At 44.6% G+C, this 26,846-nt stretch overlaps 1 protein-coding gene across 1 annotated transcript in view; it reads right to left on the reverse strand.

Moving 5' to 3' along the window:
- Nucleotides 1–25,685, reverse strand: part of LOC137380871 (alpha-2,8-sialyltransferase 8F-like) — a 62,330-nt gene extending 36,645 nt beyond the window's left edge. The window contains exons 1-3 of the mRNA XM_068053282.1: nucleotides 25,627–25,685; nucleotides 21,262–21,348; nucleotides 4,203–4,347 (exon numbers count right to left, since the gene is read on the reverse strand). Coding sequence (XP_067909383.1) covers nucleotides 4,203–4,347; nucleotides 21,262–21,348; nucleotides 25,627–25,685 — 291 coding nt within the window. The remainder of the gene's footprint in view (nucleotides 1–4,202; nucleotides 4,348–21,261; nucleotides 21,349–25,626) is intronic.
- Between the last annotated feature and the right edge of the window lie 1,161 nt (nucleotides 25,686–26,846).

Consider the following 26,846-nt stretch of genomic DNA (forward strand, 5'->3'; position numbering starts at 1 on the left):
TGATTTGGAGGAAAATATAGCTGGTCTGATTAGTAAGTGGAGTTGCGGATAATGATGAGGATTGTCAGAGGATACAGCAGGATATAGATCGGTTGGAGACTTGGGCGGAGAAATGGCAGATGGAGTTTAATCCGGACAAATGTGAGGTAATGCATTTTGGAAGGTCTAATGCAGGTGGGAGGTATACAGTAAATGGCAGAACCCTTAGGAGTATTGACAGGCAGAGAGATCTTGGCGTACAGGTCCACAGGTCACTGAAAGTGGCAAAGCAGGTGGATAAGGTAGCCAAGAAGGCATACGGCATGCTTGCCTTCATCGGTTGGGGCATAGAGTATAAAGATTGGCAAGTCATGTTGCAGCTGTACAGAACCTTAGTTAGGCCACACTTAGAATATTGCATGCAATTCTGGTTGCCACACTACCAGAAGGACATGGAGGCTTTGGAGAGGTTACAGAAGAGGTTTACCAGGATGTTGCCTGGTCTGGAGGGCATTAGCTATGAGGAGAGGTTGGAAAAACTCGGATTGTTTTCACTGGAACGACGGAGGTGGAGGGGCGACATGATAGAGGTTTACAAAGTTATGAGCGGCATGGACAGAGTGGCTAGTCAGAAGCTTTTTCCCAGGGTGGAAGAGTCAGTTACTAGGGTACGTAGGTTTATGGTGCGAGGGGCAAAGTTTAGAGGGGATGTGCGAGGCAAGTTTTTTACACAGAGGGTGGAGTGCCTGGAACTTGCTGCCAGGGGAGGTGGTGGAAGCAGATACGATAGCGACGTTCAAGAGACATCTTGACAAATATATGAATAGGAAAGGAATAGAGGGATATGGGCCCCGGAAGTGCAGAAGGTGTTAGTTTAGGCAGGCATCAAGATCGGCGCAGGCTTGGAGGGCCAAATGGCCTGTTCCTGTTCTGTACTGTTCTTTGTTCTTTGTTCATACATCAGTCCCATCATCCCAGGAATCAGCCTGGTAAACCTTCGCTGCACTCCCTCCATAGCAAGAACATCCTTCCTCAGATAAGGAGACCAAAACTGTACACAATATTCCAGGTGTGGCCTCACCAAGGCCCCGTATAATTGCAGCAAGCCATCCCTGCTCCTGTACTCGAACCCTCTCGCTATGAAGACCAACATACCATTTGCCTTTTTTACTGCTTGTTGGACCTTCATGCTTACCTTCAGTGACTGGTGTACGAGAACACCCAGGTCTCGCTTCATATTCCCCTCTCTCAGTTTATCACCATTCAGATAATAATCTGCCTTCCTGTTTTTGAAACCAAAGTGGATAACCTCACATTTGTTCACATTATACTGCATCTGTCATGCATTTGCCCACTCACTCAACTTGTCCAAATCACCCTGAAGCCTCTCTGCATCCTCCTCACAACTCACCCTCCCACCCAGTTTTGTGTCATCCGCAAATTTGGAGATGTTACATTTAGTTTCCTCATTTAAACCATTAATATATATTGTGAGTAGCTGGGGTCTTAGCACCAATCCCTGCGGTACCCCAATAGTCACTGCCTGCCATTCGGAAAAAAACCATTTATCCCTACTCTTTGTTTCCTGTCTGCCAAACAATTTTCTATCCATCGCAATACACTACCCCCAATCCCATGCGCTTTAATTTTACATGCTAATCTCTTATGTGGGACTTTGTCGAAAGCCTTCTAAAAGTCCAAATAAACCACATCCACTGACTCCCCCTCATCAACTCTACTAGTTACATCCTCGAAGAATTCTAGTAGAATGTCAAACATTTTCCCTTTTGTAAATCCATGCTGACTCTGCCTGATTCTACCACTGTTCTCCAAGTGCTCTGTTTTACAATCTTTGATAATGGACTCTCGAATTTTCCCCACGACTGATGTCAGGCTGACTGGTCTATAATTCCCTGCTTTCTCTCTACCTCCCTTTTTATATAGTGGGGTTACATTAGCTACCCTCCAATCTGTCGGAACTATTCCAGAGTCTATAGAATCTTGGAAGATGACCACCAATGCATCCACTACTTCTAGGGCCACTTCCTTAAGTACTCTGGGATGCAGACCATCAGGCCCTGGGGATTTATCGGCCTTCAATCCCGTCAATTTCCCCAACACCATTTCTCTACTAATACTGATTTCTTTCAGTTCCTCTCTCTCACTAAGCCCTATGTTCCTCACCATTTCTGGTATGATATTTGTGTCCTCCTTTGTGAAGACAGAACCAAAGTATGCATTTCGTTGGTCAGCCATTTCTTTGTTCCTCATTATAAATTCCCCTGTTTCTGACTGTAAGGGACCTACATTTGTCTTCACCAATCTTTTTCTCTTCACATACCTATAGAAACTTTTACAGTTAGTTTTTATGTTCCCCACAAGCTTGCTCTCGTACTCTATTTTCCCCTTCTTAATCAATTCCTTGGTCCTCCTTTGCTGAATTCTAAACTTCTCCCAATCCTCAGGTCTGTTGTTTTTTCTGGAGAATTTATAGGCCTCTTCGTTAGATCTAATGCTATCTCGAATTTCCCTTGTAAGCCATGGTTTGGCTACCTTTCCCATTTTACTTTTGCGCCAAACAGGGATAAACAATTGTTGCAGTTCATCCATACGCTTTTTTAAATGTTTGCCATTGCCTATCCACCATCATCCCTTTAAGTAATGTTTCCCAATCCGTCATAGCCAACTCACGCCTCATACCTTTGTAGTTTCCTTCACCAGGATTCAGGACCCTATTCTCAGAATCAACTACGTCACTCTCCATCTTGATGAAGAATTCTATCATATTATGGTCGCTCATCCCCAAGGGATCTCGCACCACTAGATTGTCAATTATTCCTCTCTCATTACACAATACCCAGTGTTGGATGGCCTGTTCTCTAGTTGGTTCCTCAAAGTATTGGTCTAGAAAACCATCCCGTATACACTCCAAGAATTCCTCCTCTGCGGTATTGTGACTAATTTGATTTGCCCAATCTATATGCAGATTAAAGTCACTCATAATCACAAGATCACAAGATCCTACCAGCTGAATCGATTGCCCCCATCATCCATAACATATTAATGCTCCTGCCCTTTCTGGCACCCTCCCCAAAAACAGGGTGCCTAGTGTGCCATTGCCCCCTCACAAACACAGAGCGTACACCGTTAATGTGGAATGGTAAATGGTAACTCCCTTCATGCCAGCACAGCTTCGCCTCCAGTAATCCCAGACCCCTGCCCTTTCAGAATGCAGAGTTAGTTTAGTTTAGCGATACAGCACTGAAACAGGCCCTTCGGCCCACCGAGTCTGTGCCGACCATCAACCACCCATTGACACTAATCCTACACTAATTCCATATTCCTACCACATCCCCACCTGTCCCTATATTTCCCTACCACCTACCTATACTAGGGGCAATTTATAATGGCCAATTTACCTATCAACCTGCAAGTCTTTGGCATGTGGGAGGAAACCGGAGCACCCGGAGGAAACCCACGCAAACACAGGGAGAACTTGCAAACTCCACACAGGCAGTACCCAGAATTGAACCCGGGTCGCTGGAGCTGTGAGGCTGCGGTGCTAACCACTGCGCCACTGTGCTGCCCTGGGTTAGACCCCCGCATATCCCAACCCCTCCCTCCTTCCTCTCAGAATGCAGAGATAGACCCCTGCATATCTCTCCTTCCTTCTCCCTTTAAGAATGCAGAGTTAGACCCCTGTGTATCCCCCTCCCTCCTCCCTTCCGTAATGCAGAGTGAGGACTCACCGGCTTTTCAGATCGTAAATGTGACGGCACGAGATGGCCGCCCGTTCAACAAAAAATCCGGCAGTGTTGGTGGAGAGGTGGTGGGCTGCATAATCAGGTAAGTAATCGTTACCATATGTTGATTGTGGTGCCGCTGTCGTGGGCGAGGCGGGCCTCTCCCTGCAGCATTTTACCGGCCCACACACCGCAATCCGCGGCGTCGTGGGGCCAGTAAAATTCAGCCCGATATGTTGCTCTCTTGGGTGTTTTTGGCATAAACAGTTGAAGAGTCCTGATGATCACTACTCTCCCCACCCCACCCCTCAATTGTATTTTAATCTAAAAAAAAATTAACCAATACACCTTTACATGAGAATATTTGAATCAACATTCATATTCACTAATAATTCCTGTTAAGAACATATTTTCTTTTATTGAAATTTTACTTGCTCTTCTAATTTGTGCAAGAATTATACCTGAGCACAAACAACTTACCTTCGGAATCAGTTCAAGAACATTTTCTGTAATCTTCATAATTCTTTTAGGTTCTGCCTCATAACTTAGATTTGTTCCCAGTGGTGTATTGACTTGTGTGACAATGAAATTTCGAGTTGCATTACAACATTTCTCCAACTGTGAACTAGAAGATACAATATTTTCTGTGTTATTATGGATCATTGAATGTCAACTATGGCTCAGTCGTTAGAAGTCTCACCTCTGAGTCAGAAGATTGTGGGTCATTTCCCAATTGAGACTTGAGCACAAGAATCTAGGCTGACACTCCCAGTCCCACAGTGAGGGAGTTTTGGACTGTTGAAGGTGCTGTCTTTCAGCTGACACATTAAACTGAGGCCCCATCTGCCCTCACAAGTGGGTGTAAAAGTTCCCATGACACTATTCGAGAAAGAGCAGGGGAGTTATCCCTGGGGGCCTGGCCAATATTTATCCCTCAATGAACATCACTAAAACGGAGATAATCTGGTCATATAGTATGCAGGTACAGCACGTAATTAGGAAAGCTAAAAGAATGTTATCGTTTATCGCGAGGGGAATTGAATACAAAAGTGGGAAGGTTATGCTTCAGCTACACAGGGCGTTGGTGAGACCACATCTGGAGTAATGTGTACAGTACTGGTCTTCTTACTTAAGGAAGGACGTAAATGCATTGGAGGCAGTACAGAGAAGGTTTACTGGACTAATACCTGGAATGGGCGGCCTGTCTTATGAGGAAAGATTGGACAGGCTAGGCTTGTATCTGCTGGAATTTAGAAGAGCAAGAGGCGACTTGATTGAAACATATAAGATCCTGAGGGGTCTTGACAGAGTGGATGTGGAAAGGATGTTTCCCCTTGTGGGAGAATCTCGAACTAGGGGTCACTGTTTAAAAATAAGGGGTCGCCCATTTAAGACAGAGATGAGGAAAAAATTTTCTCTCAGAGGGTCGTGAATCTTTGGATTTCTCTTCCTCAAAAGGCCGTGGACGCAGAGTCTTTGAATATTTTTAAGGCAGAGGCTGATAGATTCTTGATAAGCAAGGGGGTAGAAGGTTATCAGGGGTAAGTGGAAATGCGGTGTCATCAGTTCAGCCATGACGGAGCAGGCTCGAGGGGTCAAGTGGCCTACTCCTGCTCCAAATTCGTATGTTCGTATGTATCACAGGTTGTCTGTGGGAACTTGCTGAGCACAAAATAGTTGCTGTGTTTCATATACTACAGCAGTGATTACACTTCAAAAAGCACTTTGTGACATTCTGAACTAAATAGGGGCTTTATTGTAACCTACCAGTCAGGATCAAATTGTTGCCAGTAGAACTGTTAATACGATGTCAGACTGAATGGTTTACAATGAGGAAAATACACTGTAGCTTACTTTCGAAAGGAATTCACTTTTCGAAAACCACAAAGTAACCCTGTCCAATGCATCACCCTTGAATTGATCTCACTGACTGACCTTTAGATTTCTGAAATGTTAATTTTAGAAATAGTGCATCTCCCATGGCATTGCTCATGGACAGTCTCGCAGACTATAGCCTGGCTTCTATTGCTCACTACAGCTCCACTCAAAGGTGCTGGTTCAGCACTTAGGTTCTGTTGCTGTAGCTCACTAAATTCCACAGCCTGTGCAGCTTCAGAGAACCACACACTAAGGAGGCATGAGGCTTGCTTAGAATTGTAGTTGTGGGTGAATGGCAATCACAGTCATGATCTGTCATGTTATAACAATGTGCAGGATACCCTATTCTTATAACTATAGTAATGAAGGATTAGGATTTAGGGGAACATCCTTCCTGCATCTAATCTGTCCAGGCCTGTTAGAATTTTATAGGTTTCAATGAGATCCCCTCTCATTCTTCTAAACTCTAGCGAATACAAGCCTAATCGACCCAATCTCTCCTCATACGTCAGTCCTGCCATCCCAGGAATCAGTCTGGTGAACCTTTGCTGCACTCCCTCCATAGCAAGAATATCCTTCCTCAGATAAGGAGACCAAACTGCACACAATACTCCAGATGTGGTCTCACCAAGGCCTTGTATAATTGCAGCAAGACATCCTTGCTCCTGTACTCAAATCCTCTCGCTATGATGGCCAACATACCATTTGCCTTCTTAACTGCCTGCTGCACCTGCATGCTTACTTTCAGCGACTGGTGCACAAGGATACCCAGGTCTCGCGGTACCTCCCGCTTTCCCAATCTATCACCATTCAGATAATAATCTGCCTTTCGGTTTTTGCCACCAAAGTGGAAAACCTCACATTTGTCCACATTATACTGCATCTGCCATGTATTTGCCCACTCACTCAACCTGTCCAAATCACACTGGAGCTTCTCTGCATCCTCCTCACAGCTCCCACTCCCACCCAGCTTTGTGTCATCTGCAAACTTGGATATACTACATTTAATTCCCTCATCTATATCATAAATATATATTGTGAATAGCTGGGGTTCGAGCACTGATCCCTGCGGTACCCCACTAGTCGCTGCCTGCCACTTGGAAAAAGACCCATTTATTCCTACTCTTTGTTGCCTGTCTGCCAACCAGTTCTCTATTCATGTCAGTACCTTACCCCCAATCCCATGCTCGTTAATTTTGCACGCTAATTTCTTATGTGGGACCTGATTGAAAGCCTTCTGAAAGTCCAAATACACCACATCCACTGGTTCTTCCTTAACTATTCCAATAGTTACATCCTCAAAAAATTCCTGTAGATTTGTCAAGCATGATTTCCCTTTCGTAAATCCATGTCGACTTTGTCCGATCCTGTCATTGTTTTCCAAGTGCTCTGCTATTACATCTTTTATAATGGACTCCAGCATTTTCCCCATGACTAATGTCAGGCTAACCGGTCTATAATTCCCTATTTTCTCTCTAGAACAAAGAACAAAGAACAAAGAACAGGACAGCACAGGAACAGGCCATTCGGCCCTCCAAGCTTGCGCTGATCTTGATGCCTGCCTAAACTAAAACCTTCTGCACTTCCGGGGTCCGTATCCCTCTATTCCCATCCTATTCATGTATTTGTCAAGATGCCTCTTAAACGTCTCTATCGTACCTGCTTCCACCACTTCCTCCGGCAACAAGTTCCAGGCACTCACCACCCTCTGTGTACAGAACTTGCCTCGCACATCCCCTCTAAACTTTGCCCCTCTCACCTTAAACCTATGTCCCCAAGTAACTGACTCTTCCACCCTGGGAAAAAGCTTCTGACTATCCACTCTGTCCATGCCGCTCATAACTTTGTAAACCTCTATCATGTCGCCCCTCCACCTCCGTCGTTCCAGTGAAAACAATCCGGGTTTATCCAACCTCTCCTCATAGCTAATGCCCTCCAGACCAGGCAACATCCTGGTAAACCTCTTCTGTACCCTCTCCAAAGCCTCCACGTCCTTCTGGTAGTGTGGCGATCAGAATTGCACGCAATATTCTAAGTGTGGCCTAACTTAAGTTCTGTACAGCTGCAGCAGGACTTGCCTATTTTTATACTCTATGCCCCGACCGATGAAGGCAAGCTTGCCGTATGCCTTCTTGACTACCTTATCCACCTGCGTTGCCACTTTCAGTGACCTGTGGACCTGTACGCCCAGATCTCTCTGCCTGTCAATACTCCTAAGGGTTACATAGAACATAGAACATAGAACATACAGCACAGAACAGGCCCTTCGGCCCACAATGTTGTGCCGATCCTTTGTCCTCTGTCAAGGACAATTTAATCTATACCCCATCATTCTCCTTTATCCATATACCTATCCAAAAGCCTTTTGAAAGTCCCTAAAGTTTCTGACTCAACAACTTCCCCGGGCAAGGCATTCCATGCCTCGACCACTCTCTGGGTAAAGAACCTTCCCCTGACATCCCCCTTATATCTCCCACCCTTCACCTTAAATTTATGACCCCTTGTAACGCTTTGCTCCACCCGGGGAAAAAGTTTCTGACTGTCTACCCTATCTATTCCCCTGATCATCTTATAAACCTCTATCATGTCACCCCTCATCCTTCTCCTTTCTAATGAGAAGAGGCCTAGAATGTTCAGCCTTTCCTCGTAAGACTTATTCTCCATTCCAGGCAACATCCTGGTAAATCTCCTCTGCACCCTCTCCAAGGCTTCCACATCCTTCCTAAAATGAGGCGACCAGAACTGCACACAGTACTCCAAATGAGGCCTTACCAAGGTCCTGTACAGCTGCATCATCACCTCACGGCTCTTAAATTCAATCCCTCTGCTAATGAACGCTAACACCCCATATGCCTTCTTCACAGCCCTATCCACTTGAGTTGCAACTTTCAATGATCTATGCACATAGACCCCAAGGTCTCTCTGCTCCTCCACATGCCCAAGAACCCTACCGTTAACCCAGTATTTTGCATTCATGTTTGTCCTTCCAAAATGGACGACCTCACACTTTTCAGGGTTAAACTCCATCTGCCACTTTTCAGCCCAGCACTGCAACCTATCCAAGTCCCTTTGCAGACGACAATAGCCCTCCTCGGTATCCACAACTCCACCAACCTTTGTATCATCTGCAAATTTACTGACCCACCCTTCGACTTCCTCATCCAAGTCGTTAATAAAAATCACAAACAGGAGAGGACCCAGAACTGATCCCTGCGGCACGCCACTGGTAACTGGGCTCCAGGCTGAGTATTTACCATCTAAGACCACTCTCTGCCTTCTATCAGTTAGCCAATTCTTAATCCAACTGGCCACATTCCCCACTATCCCATGCCTCCTGACTTTCTCCATAAGTCTACCATGGGGGACCTTATCAAATGCCTTACTAAAATCCATGTACACCACATCCACTGGTTTACCCTCATCCACTTGCTTGGTCACCTGCTCAAAGAATTCAATCAGGCTTGTGAGGCAAGACCTACCCCTCACAAAACCGTGCTGACTGTCCCGAATCAAGCAGTGTCTTTCCAGATGCTCAGAAATCCTATCCCTCAGCACCTTTTCCATCAACTTGCCTACCACCGAAGTAAGACTAACTGGCCTGTAATTCCCAGGGTTGTTCCTATTCCCTTTCTTGAACAGGGGCACAACATTTGCCACCCTCCAATCACCTGGTACCACCCCCGTCAGCAGAGAAGATGAAAAGATCATTGCCAACGGCTCTGCAATTTCATCCCTTGCTTCCCATAACATCCTTGGATATACCCCGTCAGGCCCGGGAGACTTGTCTATCTTCAAGTTATTCAAAAACCCCAACACATCTTCCCTCCTAACGAGCACTTCCTCGAGCTTACCAGTCTGTTTCACACCGTCCTCTTCAGTAATACACCCCTTCTCATTCGTAAATACCGAAGAGAAGTACTCATTCAAAACCTCACTTATCTCTTCCGGCTCAACACACAGTCTCCCGCTATTGTCCTTGACCGGACCTATGGTCCCCCTGGTCATCCTCATATTTCTGACATACGCGTAAAAGGCCTTGGGGTTTTCTTTTATCCTACCCGCCAAGCATTTTTCATGCCCTCTCTTAGCTCTCCTAATCCCTTTCTTCAGATCCTTCCTGGCCATCTTGTATCCCTCCAGAGCTATGCCTGTGCCCTTTTTCCTCAACTTTATATACGCATCCTTCTTCTTCCTAACAAGACTCTCAACCTCTCTTGTCAACCACGGTTCCCTCACATGACCATCCCTTCCCTGTCTGACAGGGACATGCTTATCAATGGCCCCTACTATCTGCTCCTTGAAAAAGTTCCACATTTCGACCGTGCCCTTCCCTGCCAGCATATGCTCCCAACTTATGCTCCTCAGTTCCTGCCTGACAGCATCATATCTACCCTTCCCCCAATTGTAAACCTTGCCCTGTTGCACATACCTATCCCTCTCCATTACCACAGTGAATGCTACAGAATTGTGATCACTATCTCCAAAGTGCTCGCCCACCAACAGCTCTATCACTTGCCCTGGTTCATTACCTAGTACCAAATCCAATATTGCCTCCCCTCTGGTCGGGCAGTCTACATACTGAGTCAGAAAAGCTTCCTGGACATACTGCACAAACACTACCCCATCCAAACTATTCGATCTAAAGAGTTGCCAATCAATATTTGGGAAGTTGAAATCCCCCATAATTACTACCCTGTGACTTCTGCTCCTTTCCAAAATCTGTTTCCCAATCTGCTCTTCCACCTCCCTGCTGCTATTGGGGGGCCTATAGAAAACTCCCATCAAGGTGACTGCTCCTTTCCTGTTCCTGACCTCAACCCACAGTGCCTCAGTCGGCAGATCCTCCTCGAAAATTCTTTCAGCAGTTGTTACACTATTTCTAACTAACAATGCCACCCCCCCACCTCTTTTACCACCATTCCTAATCTTATGAAAACATCTATAACCAGGTACCTCCAAAAACCATTCCTCCCCCTCACCTATCCACGTTTCAGTGATGGCCACAACATCGTAGTCCCAAGTGCCCATCCACGCCTTCAATTCACTCACCTTATTCCTGATGCTTCTTGCGTTGAAGTATACGCACTTTAACCCTTCTCCGTGCCCATCTGTCCTCTGTGACAGTGCTACCTTCCCCAATACCTCACTACACTCTTTGTCTTTCTGAGTGGACCCACTGGTCCCTGGATTACAAGTCCGGTTCCCATCCCCCTCCCAAACTAGTTTAAACCCTCCCGAACAGTACTAGCAAACCTCCCTCCCAGGATATTGGTGCCCCTCTGGTTCAGATGCAGCCCGTCCTGTTTGAACAGGTCCCATCTTCCCCAGAATGCAGTCCAATTATCCAAGAACTGGAAGCCCTCCCTCCTACACCATTCCTGCAGCCACGTGTTCAGCTGTGCTCTCTCCCTATTCCTAGCCTCACTATCACGTGGCGCCGGCAACAAACCAGAGATAACAACTCTGTCCGTCCGAGCTTTCAGCTTCCAGCCTAACTCCCTAAACTCACTTCTAACATCTGTGCCACCCTTCCTTCCTACGTCGTTGGTGCCAATGTGCACCACGACCTCTGGCTGCTCCCCCTCCCCTTTAAGGATCCTGAAGGCGCGATCACAAACATCACGGACCCTGGCACCAGGGAGGCAACAAACCATCCGTGCGTCTCGCCTGCGCCCACAGAACCGCCTGTCCGTACTCCTCACCATCGAGTCCCCGATGACTAGTGCTCTCCCATTTACTGCCATTTACTGTATACTTCCCACCTGCATTAGACCTTCCAAAATGCATTACCTCACATTTGTCCAAATTAAACTCCATCTGCCATTTCTCCGCCCAAGTCTCCAAATGATCTATATCCTGCTGTATCCTCTGACAATCCTCATCACTGTCCGCAACTCCACCAACCTTTGTGTCGTCCGCAAACTTACTAATCAGACCAGCTACATTTTCCTCCAAATCATTTATATATACTACAAACAGCAAAGGTCCCAGCACTGATCCCTGCGGAACACCACTAGTCACATCCCTCCATTCAGAAAAGCACTCTCCCACTGCTACCCTCTGTCTTCTATGACCGAGCCAGTTCTGTATCCATCTTGCCAGCTCCCCTCTGATCCCAAGTGACTTCACCTTTTGTATCGGTCTGCCCTGAGGGACCTTGTCAAAGGCTTTACTGAATTCCATATAGATAACATCCACTGCCCTTCCTTCATCAATCATTTTTGTCACTTCCTCAAAAAACTCAATCAAATTAGTGAGACACGACCTCCCCTTCACAAAACCATGCTGTCTCTCGCTAATAAGTCCATTTGTTTCCAAATGGGAGTAAATCTTGTCCCGAAGAATCCTCTCTAATAATTTCCCGACCACTGACGTAAGGCTCACCGGCCTATAATTTCCTGGATTATCCTTGCTACCCTTCTTAAACAAAGGAACAACATTGGCTATTCTCCAGTCCTCTGGGACCTCACCTGTAGCCATTGAGGATGCAAAGATTTCTGTCAAGGCCCCAGCAATTTCTTCCCTTGCCTCCCTCAGTATTCTGGGGTAGATCCCATCAGGCCCTGGGGATTAATCTACCTTAATGCTTTGCAAGACACACAACACCTCCTCCATTTTGATAATGAGATGACTGAGATTATCTACACTCCCTTCCCGATGCTCATCATCCACCAAGTCCTTCTCCTTGGTGAATACTGATGCAAAGTACTCATTTAGTACCTCACCCATTTCCTCTGGCTCTACACATAGATTCCCTTCTCTGTCCTTGAGTGGGCCAACCCTTTCCCTGGTTACCCTCTTGCTCTTTATATACGTATAAAGAGCCTTGGGATTTTCCTTAATCCTGTTTGCCAATGACTTCTCATGACCCCTTTTAGCCCTCCTGACTCCTTGCTTAAGTTCCTTCCTACTGTCTTTATATTCCTCAAGGGACTCGTCTGTTCCTAGCCTTCCAGCCCTTACGAATGCTTCCTTTTTCTTTTTGACGAGGCTCACAATATCCCACGTTATCCAAGGTTCTCGAAACTTGCCAAACTTATCCTTCTTCCTCACAGGAACATGCTGGTCCTGGATGCTAATCAACTGACGTTTGAAAGATTCCCTCATGTCAGATGTTGATTTACCCTCAAACAGCTGCCCCCAATCTAAATTCTTCAGTACATGCCTAATATTGTTATAATTAGCCTTCCCCCAATTTAGCACCTTCATCCGAGTACTACTCTTATCCTTGTCCACAAGTACCTTAAAACTTATGGAATTATGGTCACTGTTCCCAAAATGCTCCCCTGCTGAAACTTCGACCACCTGGCCGGGCTCATTCCCCAATACCAGATCCAGTACGGCCCCATCCCTAGTTGGCCTATCTACGTATTGTTTCAAGAAGCCCTCCTGGATGCTCCCCACAAATTCTGCCCCATCCAAGCCCCTAGCACTAAGTGAGTCCCAGTCAATATAGGGGAAGTTAAAATCACCCACCACTACAACCCTGTTACCTTTACATCTTTCCAAAATCTGTCTACGTATCTGCTCCTCTACCTCCCGCTGGCTGTTGGGAGGCCTGTAGTAAACCCCCAACATCGTGACTGCATCCTTCCTATTCCTGAGCTCCACACATATTGCCTCGTTGCATTACCCCTCCGAGGTGTCCTCCCGCAGTACAACTGTGATATTCTCCTTAACCAGTAATGCAACTCCCCCACCCCTTTTACATCCTCCTCTATCCCGCCTGAAGCTTCTAAATCCTGGAACATTTAGCTGCCAATCCTGTCCTTCCCTCAACTAAGTCTCTGTGATAGTAACAACATCATAGTTCCAAGTATTAATCCAAGCTCTAAGTTCATCTGCCTTACCTGTTATACTTCTTGCATTGAAACAAATGCACTTCAGACCACCAGTCCCGCTGTTCTCCGCAACATCTCCCTGCCTGCTCTTCCTCTTAGTCTTTCTGGCCTTATTTACTAGTTCCTCCTCATTTATTTCACTTGCTGTCCTACTGCTCTGGTTCCCACCCCCCTGCCATACTAGTTTAAACCCTCCCGAGTGACGCTAGCAAACCTCGCAGCCAGGATATTTGTGCCCCTCCAGTTTAGATGCAACCCGTCCTTCTTTTTCAGGTCCCATTTGTCCCTGAAGAGATTCCAATGGTCCAGATATCTGAAACCTTCCCTTCTACACCAGCTGTTCAGCCACGTGTTTAGCTGCACTATCTTCCTATTTCTAGCCTCACTGGCACGTGGCACAGGGAGTAAGCCCGAGATTACAACCCTGGAGGTCCTGTTTTTTAACTTTCTACCTAACTCCCTAAACTCCCCCTGCAGGACCTCATCACTCTTCCTGCCTATGTCTTTAGTACCGATGTGTACCACAACCTCTGGCTGTTCACCCTCCCCCTTCAGAATGCCCCCTGTCCGTTCAGAGACACCCTTGACCCTGGCACCAAGGAGGTAACATACCATCCTGCAGTCTCTTTCACGTCCACAGAAGCGCCTATCTGTGCCCCTGACTATAGAGTCCCCTTTAACTATTGTTCTTCTGCGCTTTGTCCCTCCCTGCTGAACAACAGTGCCAGCCGTGGTGCCACTGCTCTGGCTGCTGCTGTTTTCCCCTGATAGGCCATCCCCCCCAACAGTATCCAAAACGGTATACTTGTTAGAGAGGGGGATAGCCACAGGGGATTCCTGCACTGACTGCCTGCCCCTTCTAGCGGTCACCCATCTATCTGTCTGCACCTTGGGTGTAACCACGTCTCTAAAACTCCTGTCTATGACACTTTCTGCCACCTGCATGCTCCTGAGTGCATCCTGTTGCCACTCCAACTGATCCATGCGGTCTGTGAGGAGCTCCAACTGGGTACACTTCCTGCAGATGTAGTCCTCCGGAACGCTGGAAGCGTCACGGACTTCCCACATCTCACAGGTGAAGCACTTCACCCCTCTTAGTGTCATTTCTAGCACTAATTAGTTAATTAATATAAAATAAATAAATACTTATTAAATCCTTATTAAATTGTTATAATTAACTATATGGTCCCTAGTGCTCGATTTCTACTATAAATATTAAATGCTAACTAAATACAGTAATCGCCTCCCTCTGGTTTAGTTACTCTACTTATTAATTAGTTAAATAGTGTTTTAATCAATTTTTATCAGTTTTATTTTCAAATTTGGTACAGATTCCCTACCAGCCAATCAGGTCACAGCTTTCCTGAAATGTCACTTTTTCAGTTTTTTTCCCCCACCCGAGGTAACTTACCGCTCTGGAACTCCGCCCTGCGAGTCTGCTCCGAGAATCCCCGAGGTAAGTTTTTTATCCTTACCGGTTTGGAACTCCGACCCCCGAGTCTGCTCCGAGAATCCCCGAGGTAAGTTTTTTTATACTTACCGCTCTGGAACTCCGCCCTGCGAGTCTGCTCCGAGAATCCCTGAGGTAAGTTTTTTATACTTACTGCTCTGGAACTCCGCACTCCGAGTCTGCTCCGAGAATCCCCGAGGTAAGTTTTTTTATACTTACCGCTCTGGAACTCCGCCCTCCGAGCCTGCTCCGAGAATCCCCGAGGTAAGTTTTTTATACTTACCACTCTGGAACTCCGCCCTCCAAGTCTGCTCCGGGAATCCCCGAGGTAAGTTTTTTATACTTACCGGTTTGGAACTCCGCCCTCCGAGTCTGCTCCAAGAATCCCTCCTTTTTTAAATAGTGGGGTTACATTAGCTACCTTCCAATCCATTGGAACTGTTCCAGAGTCTATAGAATTTTGAAAAATGACCAGAAATGCATCTACCATTTCTAGGGCCACTTCCTTAAGTACTCTGGGATGTAGATTCTCAGGCCCTGGGCATTTATCGGCCTTCAATCTCATCAATTTCCCGAACACCATTTCCCTACTAATAAAGATTTCATACAGTTCCTCCTTCTCACTCGACCCTATGTTCCCCAACATTTCTGGGAGGTAATTTGTGCCCTCCTTTGTGAAGACAGAATCAAAATATGTATTTAATTGGTCTGCCATTTCTTTGTTCCCCATTATAAATTCCCCTGTTTCTGATTCTAAGGGACACACATTTGTCTTCACTTATCTTTTTCTCTTCACATATCTATAGAAGCTGTCACAGTCAGTTTTTATGTTCTCTGCAAGCTTACCCTCATACTCTATTTTCCCCTTCTTAATCAATCCCTTTGTCCTCCTTTGCTGAATTCTAAACTGCTCCCAATCCTCAGGTTTGCTGCTTGTTCTGGCCATTCTATATTTTTCTTCCTTGGATCTAAATACTATCCCTAATTTCTTTTATAAGCCACGGTTCAGCCACCCTTCCTGTTTTATTTTTGTGGCAGACAGGAATGAACAATTATTGTAATTCATCCATACGCTCTTAAAATGCTAGCCATTGCCTATCCACTGTCAACCCTTTAAGTAATGTTCCCCAATCTATCATAGCCAACATGTGGCTCATACCTTCAGAGTTTCCTTTATTTAGATTCAGGACCCTAGTCTCAGAATCAACGGTCTCACTCTCCATCTGAATGAAGAATTCGATCATGTTGTGGTTGCTCTTCCCCAAGGGACCCCGCAGAACAAGATTGTTAACTAATCCTTTCTCATTACACAATACCCAGTCTAAGATGGCCTGTTCTCTATTTGGTTCCTCTATGTATTGGTCCAAAAAACCATCACGTATGCACTCCAGGAATTCCTCCTCCACAGTATTATTGCTAATGGAACCAAAGTCTGACAGGAAAAGCTGTGACAGAACAATGGATTCTTTTTTAGGAAGAGATGCTTAGGTACAGGTTAAGCACATTCCAACAAGGGTGAAAGGTAGAGGAACCAAAAACAGGACTCCTTTGACAAGAGGGAGATAGAAATGAAAATGAAACAAAAAAAAAGGATGGATGATGCATGCCAGGTGAATTCTTCAAGTTAACATATGAACATACGAACATATGAATTTGGAGCAGGAGCATGCCTCTTGCCGCCTCGAGACTGCTCTGCCATTCAACAAGATCATAGCTGATCTGATTGTCACCTCAACTCTACATTCCTGCCTACCCTCAATAACCTTGCTTATCAAAAATCTATCTACCTCTGTTTTAAAAATATTCAAAGACTCTGCTTCCACTGCCTTTTGAGGAAGAGAGTTCCAAAGATTCACGACGTTCAGAGAAAAAACTTCTCCTCATCTCTGCCTTAAATGGGCGACCCCTTATTTTTAAATTGTGACGGCTAGTTCTAGATTCTCCCACAACAGGAAACATCCTTTCTATATCCACTCTGTCAAGACCCCTCAGGAACTTACATGTTTCATCAAGTCACCTCTTATTCTTCTAAACTCCAGCAGGTAGAATCCTAGCCTGTCCAACCTTTCCTCAAAAGACAACCCATCCATTCCAGGTATTAGTCTAGTAAACCTTCTCTGAACTGCTTCCAACACATTTACATCCTTCCTTGAATAAGGAGACTGTACTCCAGTACAGTCCAGTACACAGTACTCCAGATGTGGTCTCATCAATGCCCTGTAAAACTGAAGCATAACCTCCCGACTTTTGTATTCAATTCCCCTCGCAATAAACAATAACATTCTATTAGCTTTCCAAATTACTTGCTGTACCTGCATACTAACGTTTTGCAATTCACGCACTCAGACACCCAGATTCCTCTGCATCTCAGAGCTCTGCAATGTCTCATCATTTAGATAATATGCTTCTTTTTTTATTCTTCCTGCCAAAATGGACAATTTCACATTCTCCCACAGTATACTCCATTTGCCAGATCTTTGCCCACTCATTTAACCTATCTATATCCTTTTGTAGCCTCCTTATGTACAGTTCACAACTTACTTTTCTACCTATCTATGTGTCATCAGCAAATTTAGCACCATACCTTTGGTTCCTTCAACCAAGTCACTTATAGAAATTGTAAAAGGTTGAGGCCCCAGCACTGATCCCTATGGCACACCACTCATTACATCTTGCCAACCAGAAAATGACCCATTCATGCCTATTCTCTGTTTCCTGTTATCTAGCCAATCTTCTGTCCATGCCAATATGTTACTCCCGATACCATGAGCTTTTATTTTCCACAATAATCTTTGATGTGCCACCTTATCAAATACCTTCTGGAAATCTAAGTACAATACATCCACCAGTTCCCCTTCATCGGCAGCACGTCACTTCTTCAAAGAACTCCAATAAATTGGTTAAACATGATTTCCCTTTCACAAAACCATGTTGACTTTGCCTGATTACCTTGAATCTTTCTAAGTACCCTGCTATGACATATTTAATAAAAGCTTCTAACATTTTGCCTATGACAGATATTAAGCTAACTGGCCCGTAGTTTCCTGCTTTCTGTCTTGCTTCCTTGCTCCCTATTTTCCAATCTAATGGAACCTTCCCTGAATTTAGGGAATTTTGTAAAATTAAAACCAACACATCAACCATCTCACTAGCCACTTCTTTTAAGACCTTCAATGAAATCCATCAGGACCTGGGGACTTGTCGGCCTGCAGCTCAAATAATATGCTCAGCACCACTTCCCTGGTGGTCGTAATTTTCTTGAGTTCTTCCCTCCCTTCATTTCCTGATTTACAGCTATTTCTGGGATGTCACTTGTATCCTCTGTAGTGAAGACCAATGCAAATTACCTGTTCAATTCATCTGCCATCTTTCCATTATTAATTCCCCAGATTCACTTTGTATAGGACCAACTCTCACTTTGTTAACTCTTTTATTTTTTTAGTATCTATAGAAACTCTTACTATCTATTTTTATATCTCTCGCTAGCTTTCTCTCGAACTCTAATTTTTCCCTCTTTATCAATCTTCTAGTCATTTTTGGTGTTTTTTTATATTCTGTCCACTTTTCTGGCCTCTGGCAATTATATGCTTTTCCTTAAGTTTGATACTATCTTTAAGTTTTTAGTTAACCATAGATGGTGGGTCCTCCCCTTGGAATTTTTACTTTCTCATTGGACTGTTTCTATTCTGTGTATTCTGAACTACCCTTTTAAAGAGCTGTCACTGCATCTCTGCTGACTTATCCCTCAACATAATTTGCCAATTCTGCTTTGATGTCCTCATAATTGCTCTTACTTAAGTTTAAAATACTAGTCTTGGACCCACCCTTCTCTCCCTCAAACTGAATGTAAAATTCAATCATATTATGATCACTGTTGCCTAGGGGTGCCTTCACAATGAGATCATTAATTAATCCTATCTCATTGCACAATACCAGGTCAAGTATAGCCTGCTCTCTGGTTGACTCCAGAATACCCTCTTCTAAGAAACTGTCCTGAGATCACTCTATGAACTCTTCATCTCGAGTACCTTTGCCCACCTGATTTTCCCAGTCTATATGTAGGTTAAAATCCCCCATGATTATTGTCATACATTTCTGACAAGCTCACATTATTTCTTCCTTTATACCCCGTCCTACTATGTGGTTACTGTTAGGGGACCTGTACACCACTCCTGCAAGTGACTTCTTGCCTTTATCATTTTTCATCTCGACCCAAACCGCTTCCACATCCTAGTTTCCTGAACTTGGTCATCCCTCTCTATTTTGCTGAAACCATCATTAATTAACAGAGCCACCCCTCCACCTTTTCCTAGCTTCCTGTCCTTCCTAAATGTCATGTACCCTTCAATATACAGGTCCCAATCTATATCATCCTGCAGCCATGCTTCTGTAAAGGCTATCTGATTGTACTTATTTATTTATTTAAGTGAGAACCAGGCCTTTTACAATAAGTTGAGAGGGGAGGTGAAGAGGAAAATAAAACTGAGAAAGAGAGAACATGAGAATTGAATTGCAGTCAACATAAAAGGGAACCCAAAAGCTTTCTACCAGAATATAAATAGTACGCAGGTAGGAAGATGGGTGATGGGCCCTATTCGGGACTAAGATGGTAATATATGCTTAGAGGCACAAAGCAAGACTAGAAAACATGATGAGTACTTTGTATCAGTGTTTACTAAGGAAGAGTAATCTGACAAATTTTGGTTGAAGCTGAGAGAGTAGAGGCAATGGATAGGGTTAAAATTGAGAGTGAGCAGGTATTGAAAAGCCTGGCTATGCCGAGTGTAGTTAAGTCACTTTGTCCGGGTGGCTTGCATCCCAGGTTGCAAAATGAAGTGGGGGTGGAGATAGCGGAAGGGCTTGCCACAATCTTCCCTAAATACTGGGGAGGTGCCAGAGCATTGGAGAGTGGTAAATGTGACATCATTATTCAAGAAAGGGTGTAAGGACAGTCCTTGCAACTACAAGCCAGTTAGTTTAACATCAGTGGTGGGTAAGGTTTTGGAAACAATAATCAGGGAAAAAAATTAACAGGCATTTGGAGAGGTTTGAGTTAATTAAGGAGAGCCAGCATGGATTTGTAAAGGCAGATCATGCTTGACCAATCTAATTGTATTTTTTGATGAAGTAACAGAGAAGGTTGATGAAGGTAATGTGGTGAATGTTGACTATATGGATGTAAAAAAATCTTTGATAATGTACCACATAAATGGCTGGTTAACAAAAGTAAGGCTCATGGAATAGGAGGCTCAGTGTCCAATTGAATAGAAAACAACTGACTTAAGGACAGAAAACAGCAAGTCATGGTAAGTGGTTGTTTTTCAGACTGGCGGATGGTAGACAGTGGTGTTCCCCAAGGGCAAGTGCTAGGATCACTGTTTTTTTTTGTTATGTATACATGACTTGGATCTTGGAATACAGAGTAGAATTTCAAAATGTGACGATGACACCAAAGCTCGAGTTGTGGCAAACATTGGGTATGATATACTATCTATAGGACATAGATAGACTAGCAGAATGGGCAGAAAAGTGGCAGATGGAATTTAATGCTGACAAGTATGAGGTTATGCATTTTGGCAGAAGGAATAGGGAGAGGCAATATATACTTAATGGCACAGTTCTAAAGAGTGTGCAGGAAAACAGGGACCTGGGGGTGCATGTGCATTGATCCTTGTAGGTGGCAGGACATATTGAAGGAGTATTCAGCAAAGCATATGGGATCTTGGGCTTCATAAATAGAGGCATTGAGTACAAAAGCTCTGGTTAGGCCCCAACTAAAGTATTGCATCCAGTTCCGGTCACCACATTTTAGGAAGAATGTGAGCGTCCTTGAGAGGGTGCAAAGGAGATTTTTTGGCATGGTTCCAGGGATGGGAGATTTTAGTTACAAGGTTAGTTTGGAAAATCTGGGGTTGTTCTCCCTGGAGCAAAGGAGATTGAGAGGGGATTTGATAGAGGTGTGCAAGATTATGACAAGCTTAGATAAGTTAGGCAAGGAAAACTGTTGCCATTAACTGATGGTACAAGGACTAGAGAACACAGATTGTAGATTTTGGACGAGAGAATGTGAAGAAGAACTTTTTTACACAGTGGGTGGTAATGACCTGGACCTCACTGCCTGCGAGAGTTGTGGAAGTGGAGATGATCAATGTTTTCAAAAGGAAATTAGATGGTCACTTGAAGGAAATAAATATGCTGGGCTATGGGGATTGAGTGGGGAAATGGGACAGCCTGGATTGTTCCGCTGAAAATTGTCATGGATTTGATGGGCCGAATGGTCTCCTTCTGTGCCACAAATGACTCTATGACTTGAAAATTCTAAGAAACTGTAACTGTTAAGGAGTGCTGACCTTTGACATCAGAAAATTACCTTAAAGTTTTGTGTTCTGCAGGATTCTTTTCCCACTTGCATTTCTGAACTTGCTTGAACAATTTAATAAAATCATCCTCAGAAAACCTAAAAACATAAAATCAAACAATGAAGAGCTAAACTGGAAGGAAGACAAGGCTGGAAATGTACAGTGTAAATGGCAACAAACAGATGTAATGCAGGTACATCCCAATTTTGAAGGTCAGATTTTAAGGCAGGACCCATTTCTGTCAGGTTTTTTGTCAATTAAATTTCTAGTCCAGCTGGGTGGAAGTGACGACATTTCTTCCATCTGGCACTTTACCTGCTGAGACATACAAATCAGATGGATGGGGTTGGGACTGCTTTCCTGTTCTGCTTCATTTTGTTACTTGAAACGCCAGAGTACACACACACCAGTTGTAACAACCACAGAATCAGGTCTTAAATAAGCTCATATTACGCAATCCAACATGAAAACGCAGGTAAATCATACAACGCAATTCCTATATGATTATGCAATTCTTTATTGAGTTACAATTCACTATAAGAACTCAAGTACATCACAATCCACAATCCAGTGTGACTACAACATACAGCGGTTACTCAAAACTTATATACCAATTCTACCTTTGATCTCCAGATTTCATGCATATTATCAATAAATTGAAATACAAAGAACAAAGAACAAAGAACAGTACAGCACAGGAACAGGCCATTCGGCCCTCCAAGCCTGCGCCGATCTTGATGCCTGCCTAAACTAAAACCTTCTGCACTTCCGGGGTCCGTATCCCTCTATTCCCATCCTATTCATGTATTTGTCAAGATGCCTCTTAAACGTCTCTATCGTACCTGCTTCCACCAACTCCCCCGGCAACAAGATCCAGGCACTCACCACCCTCTGTGTAAAGAACTTGCCTCGCACATCCCCTCTAAACTTTGCCCCTCTCACCTTAAACCTATGTCCCCTAGTAACTGACTCTTCCACCCTGGGAAAAAGCTTCTGACTATCCACTCTGTCCATGCCGCTTATAACTTTGTAAACCTCTATCATGTCGCCCCTCCACCTCCGTCGTTCCAGTGAAACAATCCGGGTTTATCCAACCTCTCCTCATAGCTAATGCCCTCCAGACCAGGCAACATGCTGGTAAACCTCTTCTGTACCCTCTCCAAAGCTTCCACGTCCTTCTGGTAGAGTGGCGAACAGAATTTCACGCAATATTCTAAGTGTGGCCTAACTAAAGTTCTGTACAGCTGCAGCATGACTTGCCTATTTTTATACTCTATGCCCCGACCGATGAAGGCAAGCATGCCGTACGCCTTCTTGACTACCTTATCCACCTGCGTAGCCACTTTCAGTGACCTGTGGACCTGTACGCCCAGATCTCTCTGCCTGTCAATACTCCTAAGGGTTCTGCCATTTACTGTATACTTCCCACCTGCATTAGAGCTTCCAAAATGCATTACCTCACATTTGTCCGAATTAAACTCCATCTGCCATTTCTCCGCCCAAGTCTCCAAATGATCTATATCCTGCTGTATCCTCTGACAATCCTCATCACTGTCCGCAACTCCACCAACCTTTGTGTCGTCCGCAAACTTACTAATCAGACCAGCTACATTTTCCTCCAAATCACTTATATATACTACAAACAGCAAAGGTCCCAGCACTGATCCCTGCGGAACACCACTAGTCACATCCCTCCATTCAGAAAAGCACTCTCCCACTGCTACCCTCTGTCTTCTATGACCGAGCCAGTTCTGTATCCATCTTGCCAGCTCCCCTCTGATCCCATGTGACTTCACCTTTTGTATCAGTCTGCCATGAGGGACCTTGTCAAAGACTTTACTGAATTCCATATAGATAACATCCACTGCCCTTCCTTCATCAATCATCTTTGTCACTTCCTCAAAAAACTCAATCAAATTAGTGAGACATGACCTCCCCTTCACAAAACCATGCTGCCTCTTGCTAATAAGTCCATTTGTTTCCAAATGGGAGTAAATCCTCTCCCGAAGAATCCTCTCTAATAATTTCCCTACCACTGACGTACGGCTCACCGGCCTATAACTTCCTGGATTATCCTTGCTACCATTCTTAAACAAAGGAACAACATTGGCTATTCGCCAGTCCTCTGGGACCTCACCTGTAGCCAATGAGGATGCAAAGATTTCTATCAAGGCCCCAGCAATTTCATCCTTGGCCTCCCTCAGTATTCTAGGGTAGATCCCATCAGGCCCTGGGGACTTATCTACCTTAATGCTTTGCAAGACACCCAACACCTCCTCCTTTTTGATAATGAGATGACTGAGACTATCTACACTCCCTTCCCTAGGCTCATCATCCACCAAGTCCTTCTCCATGGTGAATACTGATGCAAAGTACTCATTTAGTGCCTCGCCCATTTCCTTTGGCTCCACACATAGATTCCCTTCTCTGTCCTTGAGTGGACCAACCCTTTCCCTGGTTACCCTCTTGCTCTTTATATACGTATAAAAAGCCTTGGGGTTTTCCTTAATCCTGTTTGCCAATGACTTCTCATAACCCCTTTTAGCCCTCATGACTCCTTGCTTAAGTTCCTTCCTACTGTCTTTATATTCCTCAAGGGATTCGTCTGTTCCTAGCCTTCCAGCCCTTACGAATCCTTTCTTTTTCTTTTTGACGAGGCTCACAATATCCCGCGTTATCCAAGGTTCCCGAAACTTGCCAAACTTATCCTTCTTCCTCACAGGAACATGCTGGTCCTGGATTCTAATCAGCTGACGTTTGAAAGACTCCCACATGTCAGATGTTGATTTACCTTCAAACAGCCGCCCCCAATCTAAATTCTTCAGTTCTTGCCTAATATTGTTATAATTAGCCTTCCCCCAATTTAGCACCTTCACCCAAGGACTACTCTTATCCTTATCCACAAGTACCTTAAAACTTATAGAAATATGGTCACTGTTCCCGAAATGCTCCCCTACTGAAACTTCGACCACCTGGCCGGGCTCATTCCCCAATACCAGGTCCAGTACGGCCCCATCCCTAGTTGGACTATCTACACATTGTTTCAAGAAGCCCTCCTGGAAGCTCTTTACAAATTCTGCCCCATCCAAGCCCCTAGCACTAAGTGAGTCCCAGCCAATATAGGGGAAGTTAAAATCACCCACCACTACAACCCTGTTACCTTTACATCTTTCCAAAATCTGTCTACGTATCTGCTCCTCTACCTCCCGCTGGCTGTTGGGAGGCCTGTAGTAAACCCCCAACATCGTGACTGCACCCTTCCTATTCCTGAGCTCCACCCATATTGCCTCACTGCATGACCCCTCCGAGGTGTCCTCCCGCAGTACAGCTGTGATATTCTCCTTAACCAGTAATGCAACTCCCTTTTACATCCCCCTCTATCCCGCCTGAAGCTTCTAAATCCTGGAACATTTAGCTGCCAATCCTGTCCTTCCCTCAACCAAGTCTCTGTAATAGCAACAACATCATATTTCCAAGTACTAATCCAAGCTCTAAGTTCATCTGCCTTATCTGTTATACTTCTTGCATTGAAACAAATGCACTTCAGACCACCAGTCCCGCTGTTCTCCACAACATCTCCCTGCCTGCTCTTCCTCTTAGTCTTACTGGCCTGATTTACTAGTTCCCCTTCATTTATTTCACTTGCTGTCCTACTGCTCTGGTTCCCACTCCCCTGCCACACTAGTTTAAACCCTCCCGAGTGACGCTAGCAAACCTCGCAGCCAGGATATTTGTGCCCCTCCAGTTTAGATGCAACCCGTCCTTCTTGTACAGGTCCCATCTGTCCCTGAAGAGATCCCAATGGTCCAGATATCTGAAACCCTCCCTTCTACAGCAGCTGTTCAGCCACGTGTTTAGCTGCACTATCTTTCTATTTCTAGCCTCACTGGCACGTGGCGCAGGGAGTAATCCCGAGATTACATCAAAAGACACGCAAGGTGACATTGAATATATCAGCATAGAGCCAAGAAGATGCACTGAGCCAATCTCAACCTTTCCGAATCATCCTTTTACCATGTTTACATGGTCCACTTAAGCTCTTCAGTGACCAGACCAACATCTCCCCAGAATCACAAGACATGTATGAACAACCTTCACACATTCCTTGAATTCCTCATCCTTGCCTTAGGCCTGCTTCACATAGTATCCCTGTTCAGCAGAAAGTCATTTTAAATTATTGTGTGCTGATCGCACAAACAGCAAGGCACAAAGCTAGAATGAAGCCATATTCCCACACTTCCCTGCTTCTTCATTGTTGTTTCTGTCAGATATTATCTGGGTAACATTTGTAAAGTCATTTTAGACCATTCAACAGCATTGTCCAGTTGTAGTCCTTGCTTTCAGCATGCCAGCTATTGTAAATCAAATTTACCAACCCAGTTAACAGCACCAGCAGATGAAGTGGGTGCATCATCATGTTTGTCACGCCAGTCATTGTTGAGCTCCATCTGGATAATGCCTCCTACCAGCTCACATGTGACATTCCCAGTCTCACAACAATCGCTTGATTCAAACAGTGAAGCTGTTCAAAAACCTTCCACTCCATTCTCACATCTCCTTCCTCCAAACAGCAACACAATTGGTGTTTCCTAAGGAAGAGGATGTTGAGAAAATATCAGTAAAAGCGGAGGTGGTAGAGGTCATGGATGGGATGAAAATTGATAGGCAGGATGTACTGGAAAGGATGTGTAAGCTTAGAGTGGATAAGTTGCATGGTCTGGATGACCTGCATCCCAGATTGCTAAAAGAAGTGGGCTGGAGATACCGGAAGCGCTTGCCATAATCTTCCAATCTTCCCCAGATACAGGGGAGGTGCCAGAGAATTGGATAGTGGCAAATATGACATCTTCATTCAAGAAAGGGTGTAAGGACATTTCTGGTAACAAAAGGATGGTTGGTTTAACATCAGTGGTGAGCAAGGTTTTACAAAACATTAATCAGGAAAAAAATTAACAGGTATTTGGAGAGGTTTAAGTTAATTAAGGAGAACAAGCACAGATTTGTAAAGGCAGATTATGTTTGAGTAATCTAATTGACATTTTTTGATGAAATTACAGAGAATGTTGATGAAGCGAATGCAATGGATGTTGTCTGCATGGATTTTAAGAAAGTGTTTAACAAAGTCCCACATAAAAGTCTGGTTAACAAAACTGAGGGTCATGGAATAGGATGGTCTGTGTCAGCTTGGATAGCAGACTGGTGCAATGCTTAGCACCACAGCCTCACAACTCCACTGACCCAGGTTCAATTCTGTGTACTGCCTATGCAGAGTTTGCAAGTTCTCCCTGTGACTGCATGGGTTTCTGCTGGGTGCTCTGGTTTCTTTGCATAATCAAAGACTTGCAGGTTGATAGGTAAATTGGCCATTGTAAATTGCTCCTGGTGTAGGTAGGTGGTAGGAGAATTGTGGGGATGTGGTGGGGAATATGAGATTAATGTAGTATTTAGTATAAATGGGTGGTTGATGGTCGGCTCAGACTCAGTTGGCCAAAGGGCCTGTTTCAGTGCTGCATGACTCTAAAAAAATTGGCTCAAGGGCATAAAACAGTGAGTCATGGTAAATAAAAACAAGAAATGCTGGAACCACTCAGTAGGT

This window comes from Heterodontus francisci, chromosome 2 (assembly GCF_036365525.1).
Source record: "Heterodontus francisci isolate sHetFra1 chromosome 2, sHetFra1.hap1, whole genome shotgun sequence".
Classification (NCBI taxonomy): domain Eukaryota; kingdom Metazoa; phylum Chordata; class Chondrichthyes; order Heterodontiformes; family Heterodontidae; genus Heterodontus; species Heterodontus francisci.